We start from the raw sequence: 13,002 nt of genomic DNA, 5'->3' as shown, positions 1-13,002 counted from the left end.
CACTTGGGAAACATCACCTAACAATCACTACATTCAAAACAGTTCTTTGCAAGATTGCTACTGTGAGCATTTATTTTGCGATACCAATACTTTAAAAGTATTTCTTGCAGTCCCTGCAGAGTGCACGACTATTAGTTGTCCTGTTGTCAAATTTTCTCACCCTAGCTGTGAGACTTTCATCCAGATTTACAACAGGCCTCTGCTTCTGTGACTAATGCTCTCCTTACTACAACTTTACTTCAAACCTCTCCACGACTTTTCCTCTGTCAAACTTATGAGACCTTCACAGAAAAAAAAAACAAACAAAGAACCTTTTGGGTTTATTGTGACAAAATGTGAAAAAAGTTAGTGCTGAAGTAAGTCTTATTATTTATTTTTTATATTGTATCCATTGAAGGTTGGGTATTAGACAAAAGGAAAGGCCAAACAGAACATCCATTCAGGCTTGGATATGATGTGGCAGAAAATGCTAAGCTATAATTTCCACAGTTCTCAATCAAATTAACCACTGAAAACCTAATTTTAAAAGACAGTAACAGACAAAATGCTTTTTGAGTGACATGAGCTATAAAAATATAAGCTAACACACCCAAAAATGACATTACTGTGACTTTATCCATCTAATTGTCAATCACACTGTTAACTTTAATCTAAGCAAACCTTTTAGCACATCAGACATCCTAGGCATTCTGGATCAACGGGGGCAAAAGAGAGATCATGTGACTGTGGTAAAGATTTCTCCATTTAAGGTAGCACGTAGTAAAACTTTGCATCTGCAGTTTTTACTCCTCCACAAAAAACAACCTACAAGTGCAATTTGCTTTGTGGTTCCAGTTGTCTCTTGCATAATTTAGTCGTAATCTGTAACTTTTTTCAGTATTTTTTTTATTTTTTTACCTCTGTTAGCTCAGCTTGGTGCAGCACGTAAACTCTTTGCCCCTTAAGGTAAGAATATATTCAAAGCAGCTGCACAGCGAAAGAAAAAGACTGACTTTCATAAAGCCCAGCTCAAATGCACATAACAAGCATTTGGAAAGGTATTCTCCTTTCACCGGAGTGGTAAAGTAGAGCTTAGAAATGACTAAAAAAGACTGAAAAAGAGCTGGCTTAAAAAGTTATTTTCGAAGTAAAACTGTTGTATGATTCCATGTCCGTACAAGCTGGAGAAACGACATGTCGCAGCAGAAGAATGTGGAGCCCTGAGCTATAAATAAATGTAAAGCTTTTTGCCAAAAGACTTGTCTAAGTCTGTCTGAACATTTACGACCTGACATCTTCGCTCTAGTAAGGAAGCTGGGTGTTTACCTGAGTTAAATGCCCAACTTGCTGTGAGGAATCCAAGGTTAATCTGAGATTGAAAAAAATATTCCACAGGAAAAAACCCCAACAAAAAACAAAGATAGGAAACAAAAGATAACGTGTGTAAACACTGGCAGGGTCAGAGAAGATAAGAAGACAAAACGTTATCCTTTCATCTGATGTGGACAGCTGAGATTGAGCGTGTGTGTTTAAAGTAACAGGAGGCTCTGGAGCCGAGACCGCTGCAGACGGTTTATGTGTGTTTGAGTTCTGGTGTGCCGCGGGCCGGGCGTGCTTTGGCTAGTATCACACACTCACACACGCACGGCGGGGGAGACGTTTGTTATATGGGGTTGAATTAAGACAAAAAAAAATAAACCCTCAGAAAAGAGTTCACCACACCTGGGTGTAGCTCCGCCCCCTAGAGCTTGCCTTCATGCTCTGCCCAGGTAAATCTCGATTGTGTGTTACTCTGTACTGTCAGACCATCATGTTTATCCAATGCAACAGCTCTGAACCCGTAGTTCCCACCTACATTCGCTTTTAAAGCCCCGCAGTCCGACTCTTCCGTGACCTCCTCTCTCTGAGTGCTTGGACCTATTCATATCCCCTCCACCATGTGTTCAAGGCTTTCAAACCCTGTAATTTTTTTCTGCCTCCAACTGTTTGGAGACAGAAATCTGTTGCCTTACGTGGCAAGGCGAGTTCTGGGTAAACGTGGTAGTTAGGTTGTTAGTAGAGGCTTGTCGATGCAGTTCAGTGGCTGAACATGCCCATGAAGAGCTTCTCTGTTTTTACTTTCAGACGCCATTAAGTGCTTTTCTGTGGCAGAGCACTGCACACTCGCACGGTTTAGATCGGCTCTCGGCTTATTTGACTGTTTATGTGATCATTTTAAACAACACTCGGCTGCTACATAGTTTAGCTTTGCCTCAGCTGAGAGATGAAAATGAGAGAATAAGCACTAAAAATTGTTTCAGGGTTTTGTTTTAATCAGATAATGTGTAATCTGAGAATGGATGAACATTTTTGTGACCGAGGCCACGTATGTTATAGCAAATCCGATGGTTTCTAAGTAATTAAACTGTGTTTATATCAACGTTCACAGGGTAAAAAGAGACTTGGTTACAGATTCTTCCTCTCTGTCTAGTCCGTCATGTGACCTGCTCTGTGTGCTGTGCTCAGATAGGGTTACTGTCAAGGTTAGGCTGTCATTAAACCACCCCCAACCCATACTACAACATTCACAGCATAGTGCTACGTTTATAAGCAGGAGGACATTTTACATGGGTTTATTGAAGAATATTGCTTTATGTTTTGAGTCTTATATATCTTTAGCAACAAAAAATGAAGCTACATGTATTGTCAGAGGTGTTCTCATAGCATTTCTGTACTTTTCTGAATTAACTATGGCAGCATCATAACAGCCTTAAAAAAAAACAATAAAACATTTCTCTCTTAAACCAGCAATGACAAGACTTTTAGAAATGATGAATGTGATCCTGTTGTTCCCAGAGCAAATATCAGATTTGAACAATATATCTTACATTCTTAATCCTCTGTCGAAAATGATCTCTGAGTTTTGTTAATGCCTGTAAACCCTACAGCTAGCTGATCTCACAAACTATACATAATCACCACGTCACTCGTTTAGCTTGCCCTTAAAGCTGCAGTAGGTAACTTTTATAAAAATACATATATTTTTTAAACATGTTGTGACAGTATGAAACAAATGATTTGTGAAAAAAAAAATCCAGTTTGTTTGCTTCCTCCCTGTGGTCCTATTTCCATCTGCAGAAATGCACCACTTCCGTTCAGGAACAACCAATCACAGCCATGCGGAGGGTCTTAGCGTTGTCAATCACTCTCTTGTACGTGCTGCAGCTGTGCCAACAGCGGAGAAACAACTTACTATTACATGAAAACTGCTCATCCACCATCATTGATGGCCAGGTTACTAGCTTGAGCATTCATGACAGGCTCCGTTGTGGGTAACTAGCTGTAGCGTACCAGAGAGTAAGGGGGGTGGAGGCGATGTGAGCAATACGTACACTGGCATGATTGACTGTGCTAAGACCATCCTCCTGGATCTGATTGGTTGTTTCTGATCAAACAGTCTGTTTCTGCAGATGGCGGTAGGACCACAGGGAGAAGGCAGAGGAGATCATATTACACTGTCAGGACATAGTGACAGTTTAAATATATATGTAAAAAAAACAACATATTTTTATAGAATACAGCCAAGGCAAAAATAGGCTTTAATTCCCGTTAAAATGTTGTGGCTGTCCAGCAGAAACTGTAGTTGGGACAAAATGTCACACCCGAGACATCATTTTTGAATAAATTTGAAACGGTCCTAATAAAATATAGCGTGCAATATTAATCTACTTTCAAGTTATCAAGTTCTCAAGCATATAGATGGCATTGTTTGAAGACTAGTACTCTGATTGAGACATCCATCCCTATAAATTGATGTTCGCTTTTGGAAAATCTAATCAAATCAAAACTGATTTGAAAAAATAAATAAATAAAAATCTCCTGTGGTAAAACTCAGAATGTGGACCACTTTTAATGCATCCCGACAGGGATGTTTTATTATCCATCCATCCATTTTCCTTCACCCTTGTCCCTCAGTGGGGTCGGGAGGGGTGCTGGTGCCTATCTCCAGCTCACGTTCCGGGCGAGAGGCGGGGTAGGATGTTTTATTATTATTATTAAATTGTTCTCTCTCTTTTTAAAACATGGATTCTGATAAAAAGCTATGTCATACCTAATTATTCATAAAGACAGCAAAGCTCAGATTCAAGTCTGCATATTTTATTTTCCTGCAGCCTTTATAGTTTTATGTGAAATATAAAGGATGTACTGAAAAACAAAAGAAATCCCCACCAGAATGACAGAACTTTGGAGGAATGTAAAAAAGAAAAAAAGTAGAATAAAAACCCAAATATGACAAACAAGTGATGCTAGTTATTATTATAAATGATGTTATATTAATGTAACTATTCAAGAAGAGTCCAATCTAACGTTTACCTGAAACTTTTTTTGTTTTTTTGTTATTTTTGGACAGTAGAATAAATTCAGAGCCGGGTTCCAAAAACCAAAATCTTGTCTCTGGAATAAGGTGAAATCTGTTTCATCAAACTTTTTGTTGCGCGCATCACTGAACAATGAGTCTTCTGTTTGCATCAGGCCGCACATTTCCCTCGAGGTTTTACGTAGCATGTGGTGTAAACCTTCTAGCGGGTTTAGTAAATATGTGTCTGAGTGACAGAGGTTTTCTTCTTGGCACATTGTAAGCAGATTTAGTGCTGCAGGTCTCAGCAGAGACGCTATCTTTGTAACCACAGTCTGCCCACAGGGTGTTTTTAAAACACGTACGCACGTCTGGGCGTGTGAGCTCTGACACAGAAAAGTAGTAGCCTGTAGGCACAAGTTTTAACACCTCTGAAGCGCATCACTTCGAGAATATACAATAAATACCCTTTTTGAGAACTGACAGCCATACCGAACACGAAGGCCGTCTCTGTCAGCTTTTCTTAACTTGAGGGCTGGAGAAGAAGGAAAAAAAATATTGCTCTGATTTTATTATCATGGGTTTAGTTAAAGGGGGGAGAGGTCATGCTACCCTGGGTGTGATTGTGGTCCCTGTGGAAAGCTCTCTGCCCACGTTTCTGCAGATCAATTAGAGATGAGCTAAAAGGTGGGGTCACCGCGCCTCCACACTTGCAGGCATGCTTGCAGGCATGCACTGACTCTGCAGCAGCTAGAGACCACACCCTGACCAAACACACCTGCTGCCTTTCATGCAGAGCTGAATGGGATTCAAACAGCTGAAGCTTTTTATGGTCATTGAGAAAATAAATGCTCTGTTGCAACTGCAGAAGTGAGGTAAAAAAAAAGAAGAAAGAAAAACAATCTCCCAAGTTTTGAAAATCTGAACGGAGAAATTGAAAATCTGAACATGAAAAGAGCATGAAGCAAATATCAGGGCATGGCTGGTCACTGAGCTGCAGATATCCACAGCTCTGGTGGGAGAGTCTGAAGTTGCTGCTTGATGTTGAGATTCTATGTAGAAGATTAGATGGAGACAAAACTGAACTTTAGGCCTACATGCAAAACAGAGTGATGGAAAACCAACACTCCACTTCTCCCTCGCTGAACAAAAACATCTAATCATACTAAGTGTTTTGTCTAGTTTTCAGTCCTAGTGCATTTGAAAAATGACAAAACTACCTTATAAGTACATTTTCAACAAGATATAGAAGCTTGTTTTAAGTCAATGACTACTGGATATAGATGAAAAGTTCCACTGGTAGATTTTTTCACATATAACAAGTCATTTTTTTCCATGTTATAAGTTACATAATCTCCCAGTGGGACTAGTAATTTTAATCTATATTCAAGAGTTATTGACTTAAAACCAGTTCCCATATCTTTCTGAAAAGTTACTTAAATTTAGTTTTATTGTATTCCAAGTGTAGTAAGATATTTGCACTAGAAACAAGACCAAAGGTACTTATTTTTTTAAGTGCTCTCCAAGGTGAAACATAGTGGTGGCAGCATTGTGATGTGGGGAGGCTTTTCATCAGGATGTGATGGGAATCTTGAGCGAGGCTGCCTTTTCAGGAGGATGAAATAAAACACACACAGGTCTGCTCGGCTGGCAGACACGTACCCTGAACAAACTTGCATTTGCACAGGGACGAATACAAATGCACAGCACTTTTTTTTTTTTTTTTTTTTTTTTTATATATATTTTGAATGGTAACAAAATTAGAAACTACATGATAAAGTTCAGGGGCTCTGACTGCTTCTGTGAGTCACTGCAGTGATCACTGCAGATGAGGAGCCTCGTGTCGTGCTTCTCTTAAGCTCTAAGATCTTCTGATGCGTGACTGTTTCAGTCCCAGTGGAGCCCTGCGACATCTCAGACAGACACACCCGTCTGCAAATGATCACACTCAGTGTCTCGCTGGTGGGTCCGGCCTGTGTGGATCTAAAATATTTAACACCGCTTTAAAAGCCATTTCTTTTGTCCTGGGCTGTGTCCAGCAAATTCAGGACTGTCTCATAACTGCAGAAACAGCTGAAAATGCAATTCTGGTCAAACTTGAAAGGAAATCAGATACTAATGTTTTACCAGCTGATCAGTAGATCTCAATTTTACAGGTTACGAAAAGTAAAAGGAAGAAAGGTAATCGTGTTTTTTTGTTTTTGTTGTTATCCAGCAGATAAAAAGCAGAACTTCTGAAAAAATTGTCTTTTATGTTGTGACTTGTATTGAAGGCCTAATTATCCTCAACATCAAATAGGTGAAGGCATCTGGACGGTGCCATCTGTACGTCTTCTGCATTCACTTTGAGCATGTTTTAGTCAAGTCTGAACACAACAAATGGAGAAATTTCAGCAGTAATCACGGGAACAGTGTAGCGCAGAAAGACTCGTGCAAAGGGAACAAAGATGACAAAAATGGCGGCATGTTTCCATCTAAACTCCACAATGTTTCAAACCGTCTCCGTCTAGAAGTCTGTGCCTTGTTTTACGTCTCTTTCTGAGAACAAACATGATCAAGATTTGCTTCGCTGTCGCCACGTTTGCTGTTGTCTTAATACTTTCATCTGAAGGACCAATTAAGGCTTTACTTTCCCCTCTAAGACTAGGTCCAGTTTGGATCCCGAACAAAGCGCTGGCACTTCTGTTTCCTTCAAATAAACAGTTCTAACACAGATCTTAAACCAATATACTCATCGTGTCAAAGCATTACGTTTTATCATCCTTTTTGGTCTGTAAACAAACAACCAACAGTGATGCACCTTATCGTGCTGCAAAAAAATCAAATACAGATTAAGAATGTGAGATTTGACACGTATTTGGGGTTAATCTTACAATTTTTTCACTTTATTTTGCATTCAAAACCACTACCTCTACCAAACACCCTGCAGCAGATTTTCTTTCTCTTTAATGTGTCCTTAAAATAATTAAAAAAAAGGATCTCAATCTGAAATCAAGCCCAGCAGGTGAGCAAAGCGGAAGTATGGTGTCGGCCAATCGGTGCATCTTAAAAGGCAATATGCCCTAAATTATCATCTTTGTCTTAATGTCACTATGGCATGGTTTTCCTTGGACTTTATTAGTCCCAGAATCATCTCCAAGACTCTCTCTGAAACTGATGTCACAGTCCTCGATCCATATGATTCCAAGTTTTCTTCCAGCGAGGTCATTTGTATCCCACCCCACTGCATGAAGGAAGGGAGCGCAGACTCCCCCCCGTCTAAAGCACAGCAGGGGGTGGTCTTCTTGTTTAAGGCGGACAGCAGGTAACGAGCACTGACACAAACACACGAGCCATGCGGCCCTGAACTGCTCGCTCCTCGTTCCTGTCCTTTCCCTTCCTTTCTTCCTGTCTTTCATCCCCCACATCTCCTGCTGCATTCCTGACGTGCCTCAAGGAGACAAAGCGAGGAGGAGGAGGAGGAGGAGAGGGGGGCTTCAGGACTCCAGGACAGACAAACAACACACACAACACAGCCACAATAGCTCGGGTCACAGCCATTGTGTGTGTGCACTGAGGAAAAGGTCTTGGTGCTCGCATATCAATAGAAGAAGAGGTGTTGGGGGGAGGAAGCATCATTCTGTGTTTTTCAAGCAAACATTTACCCGCTGTTGGTTCAGTTTTCCACTGCACATTTTAAGGTTACACCCTTTTGGAGCCTCAGACAAACACTTAAACTATGGGGGTGAGTCAGAGTTATGATTCAAGCTGCCATGGTAATAAATATCCAGCTTTCATGCTGGCACTGATGGGAATGCATCCACAGCAGGAGAAGCGCAATGTCGATGCAACACTGACCTCTTCTGGTCGAAGCGCCACATGGCAACAACAAAGAACGTTCCTGTCTCTAGAAATTGGGTTAGACATTAATTCTAGTAGGTCAACGACCGAACTCTAGAGTAAGACTGTCAACAGCTATGAAATATTAAGAATTATGAGCTGGGTTGCTTTATATTTACAACTCTGATCTGGGATTTTTTTAATTTTTTTATTTCAGACCCAAAATGACTGATAATGTATGTGACTTATTTTTTCACACCTGATAATCTGCTGGATTCGGTTCGATTGGAAAGCAAAATTGCAACATTTGTTCCATTTGCAGCAGGTGCGGTTCGTTTTCACACACTGCTGTGTCAAATGATCCAACCCTTAGAAGAACCTGTCCCTCCCCTCACCAGTGGTGGCGCTGCACCAAGAACCAGTGACAGAAATGGCACTTAAACCTCCTAAGAAGAAGACATGAGCACAACTTCCTTCTTCGCAAAATGTAAACAAAAATTAACTGGTGCCAGATTTTAGTGGTTTTAGGATTTCTTTTTTGTCTTTACCAGAAGACCACAAGCCATTTCTCATCCAAGAGCTAGACTCAGATGTTTGTTTAGGTTGTATTTACCCCAAATTCCCCATGCTATAGTCCGCTTCCCACTTTTGGAGCATTGGAGCAGTCTCCAGTCTGCTTGCGACCTATGCATTCAAACCATGGCTACAGCTCATTTCAACCAAACCCAGACCTAGCTTTTTAGGTGAAACAGCATTAGCTGTTTTGGTTCAAACAAACCAGACTTTCTAGGCAAATGAACTAGAGTTGGATTAATGCGGACTAAACGAGGTTGGTGTGAATGCCCCCTTAAAGTGTCAAACAGCTTCCCCAATCAACACTATAAATTAACAGTGGGCTGGATGTTTGCTGCTCCTCTACGTCCTGCCAGCTGTGTTAGACTGTCCTGATCGTCATGGTAACAGATGCATGGGTCACATAGTTTAGCACTACATTAGCCAACTAATCCCTCTTCCGTACTCCAACTGACCTAACCTTGTGTTTCCAGGGTCTATCTGAGATGGCTGACCACAGGATTACGGCTGCTGGCGAGTTTATTATGACAGAGACGACCTTTGACATGAGAAGCTCAGCACAGCAAGATTCAAGAACGACGTGTTGACGTGTGCACACTCACCGAGGTGTAGTTGGTCTTGCCCATGTTGTGGTTCTGGTTGTGGTTCAGGTTTTGGTTCTCTTGCTCTCTGCACTGCAGACCGGCCAGGTGTCTCTCCAGGGCCGCCCAATCCATTGTGGGCAGGGGTTCCTCCTCTACGCTCTCCTCCTGCCCCTCTCTGTACTCCCGCATTGGACCCCCAGCTCCTCCACTTCCTCCTCCGCCGCCATCTCCTCCTCCGCCACCACCAGCACCCCTGCCACTGCTGCGGCTCCCCCTGCCCTTCCCGGAGCTGAGGTGGCCAGCTTTGGGAGTGTCTGGTCCTCCCTCGGCTGTGCCGGAGGAGTGAAGCTGGTTGCTCTGGGGCAGAATCAGATTCCCGTTCTGCTTCAGTTCATCTGGGACAGTTGCCACAGAGGTGGCGGTGCGTCCTGCGGGGGCCGGCAGGGGCGGGACCGTCTTCACATCCTGGAATTCTTCAGCGAGGCTGCGAGCATTCGCCGACTTCCTGTAACCTTCTTTTAGACCGCTACCGCTCACGGCGCTCTCTTTGCTTTCGTCTTGACCAGGGACCTGTGGGGAGGTGTATTCCTCGCCGTACTCGCTCTCCCACTCCTCCATCACCTTCTTCTTGTACTCCTGGTAGTCCTCATCCTCCTCGTAGTCATCTAGAGTGCCCAAATCTGGGGACGGGGAGGATTTGTAGTCCTCCAGATTGGCCAGGTCAAGAGAAGGAGAGCAGGGTGTAACCTTGTTGGAGTTGGACTCTGAGCTGGAGCGACTGGACGCGTCGCTCCCCAGGTCCATGCCATCCTCTCGATAATCCTGTAAGAAAAAAAAAGAATGGAGATTGAGGATGAAATGCCTAAAAGTGTGTGCATAGGAAAAGCAAAGGGAGGAGAAACATAAAAGGAGAATAAAGGGAAGTTTGGATTAGTCACAGAAGTGTTGTGGTTTTAGACAGGCAACCACAAAGCACTTCCTGACCTGCAGGAACTTCCTTCCTCCTGCAGTTTTACAGATGATTGTCTTATTGTACCAACAGCTGAACTACTTATGCCAGATATTCTGAACAGAGTCGCTGTGTGTGAAAACCTGTTGCTGGAAGCTTTGTCAGCTAATTTAAATGCATATAAAACTTTATGTCATGTTATCCTATGTATATATACTTTAAATATATCCTATGATACTGAATACAACTGGAAAAAGTGCTTAATGATTCAGAAAACAGAATTTGGTAAAACTATGTTATGTTATTGATAGAACCTAATCGAAAAATTAATCGAGTTGCTTTTTCATTAATTTTTTTTATATTTCTTTAATTATATTAATTGTTTTTGCTTCAACTTCAGTTTGATTTCCATATTTCAGATTATTTATTTATTTTATTTAAAACTCTTTTCTCCATCTGTATGAAGTCTAGAAACCCATTCTAGGTCTTTTTTCCCACTGAAGCGAAATACAAATCCAGCTATTTGGAAAATCCTGGTCATGAAAACAGGGACAGTCATGAGGAACCTAAAAGAGCACCACCCATCACTCTCGTTAAGCCGATATGCTTTTAACGTTACAGTTTCCAAGCTATAAGCCACATGTCTGTTAAACAGCTGAGTGGAGGCTGGCTACTGGCACAAACAATCTGCTGTGTATGGTATATAATTTAAGTCATGGGAACTCACATCTGTAATTATCTCAGCCATTTCAGAAATTCCTCCACAGTTTCCTTTCTTTTCCAGCCAAAGCTACGTCTTTCACTGCTTTTTCTGTTAGATCCAGAAGGTCTCCTCTGAGACGTTCAGGTTTCACATAAATAGAGTAGTATTCTGTAATGGCACTTTAAATGATGTAGTTAGCTAAGCGTTTAAAAGGTTATAACAAACTATTTAACCCATCTTTCGCCCCAAAACACATCAGCTTTTTATAACTACGTTATGCATGAAGAGCAGAACAACAAAAAGGTATATTATTATGAGCAATAAGCACTTCAAAACTACTAATTGTTAATTATTAATTATTTTGCAATGAAAATTACAATAACTAAACTTTCTAACTGCATTATTAGAACTCCAGTTTTATTTTACATATTTCATGTTAATACAGTCTTTGATTCACACTGTGAGAATTTCACATAGCGATGACAACTATTGCTGAACTTTGCTTATGAGTACTGTAATTAGGTTCATGTTACTCCGTTTCTAAATGCATGGCAGATTGCACGGAAAGGCCTTGTGCAACATTTGACACAAACACGCATCGTAAGGGAGGGGTCTTTGTGGCTTAGCGTGTCAGAATACCGCTCCACTGCCTACTGCTACATCTGCACAGCAGCACAGGGACTAAACAGAGTGCTATGAGCGTTGCGAGAGAGCGGCGGAGAAATGTTAATGCACAGCAAACTGTGGCATGAACAGGTGAGTCTGGAGCTGTTGTCTGACCTTGTCTGTGTTGCACCAGCTAACTGATAGGTGCACAACTAATGAAAATGTCCCTGTTGTTTACAACCGTCCACAAATCTCCACCAAACCGGAGCCATTGGTTGTTGCAATATTTCTTTTTTTTTTTTTCCCTCCCCTCCAAAGCAGCGTACCTTCATCACAATGTCTCACTACCTTTAATACCTAATAAAAAGCAAAGCACAGCCAAATTTCTCTCGGGGCAAAAGACAAATTAACAACACATTCCTCTGTGAGCACATTATGAGCTGCTCTGCAAACTAATTAATTACAAAGTTTGCTAAATGCCGGTGTAGACCAAGAGGACGGAATCCGCTCTGCTTCTCATGCAAGACCGAACGGAGGAGGGGAGACATATAAGTGCTCGCCGTTATGCTTACCCTAAGAAACGTATAATAAGTTAGGCCCACAAGATCACGCAGCTGCTTACTGCGAAAGGAAGTGCAGGAAACGTGTTTGCTGTGGGAAAGCAATGTGACTCAGCATCTTAGAGTCCATCTGAAAAGTGCTGATGGGATGTGGAATCATAAAGCCCTTCTGAGGAACTTGCAATTCTGCGAGAAACAAGTAGAAGGGAATGGAAGTAAAGCTGCTGCAGAGATGAGACTGACATGCAAATGTCCAGAAAAAAAAATCATAAGTCCTCTTTAGATGGGATGTGAGATTTAGCCTTAGCTGGTTATATGTTGTCAAGTAGCAGAGAAAACAATGGCAGCATTTTCATTAAAGGTTTGGGTCTCCAAGCCTCCAAGTTACTTGGGTGAGTAATGTGGAAATCAAACTTTTTCGTTGAGTCGCTTTAAAATTCTACTCAGTTTAGTACAAAGCATCTTTTGTTTTATTAAAGAGCACAATGTTGAGGTGGCTACTGGTGTAGCAGGATGGTAAACCAGTAATTTCACTGGTCTGCTTTTTCATTTTGACCAGTTTACCAAATCAATTGACATGTCTTTCTTTTTTCATTTGTAATACAGAAATGTTGTCTGGGTTTACGTGCATTAAGAAAAATGCTTTTTGAATCAATGATTAATGCTTTGTCTGGCACAGAACCAAAAATCCAATTTAAAACTTTAATCTAAGAGGGTCTAGATGCAAAACAAATGGCCTGTCAGCTTTATGACAGAGTAATATCATAATCACAGACTAGTTTTTGTTTTGGCACCCCATAGATGAAGGATATTATCTTTGTAGAAATGAATGTAGGTCTTTAAAAATGTATTCCTTTTTTGTTTTAGAAATTTATATTTTTAGACCAAGGAAA

The 13,002-nt window shown here is 41.3% G+C and overlaps 1 protein-coding gene across 2 annotated transcripts in view; it reads right to left on the bottom strand.

The window, feature by feature from the left end:
• Positions 1–13,002, bottom strand: part of LOC103148081 (schwannomin-interacting protein 1-like) — a 265,763-nt gene that overhangs the window by 35,352 nt on the left and 217,409 nt on the right. For both annotated transcript variants that reach the window (XM_007566705.2, XM_007566706.2), the window contains exon 9: positions 9,310–10,113. In XM_007566705.2, coding sequence (XP_007566767.2) covers positions 9,310–10,113 — 804 coding nt within the window. The remainder of the gene's footprint in view (positions 1–9,309; positions 10,114–13,002) is intronic.

The sequence above is a fragment of the Poecilia formosa genome, unplaced genomic scaffold (assembly GCF_000485575.1).
Source record: "Poecilia formosa unplaced genomic scaffold, Poecilia_formosa-5.1.2 Scaffold197, whole genome shotgun sequence".
Lineage (NCBI taxonomy): Eukaryota > Metazoa > Chordata > Actinopteri > Cyprinodontiformes > Poeciliidae > Poecilia > Poecilia formosa.
Note: the sequence above shows the minus strand (reverse complement) of the source record. Positions and strands in the feature narration are given on the sequence as shown.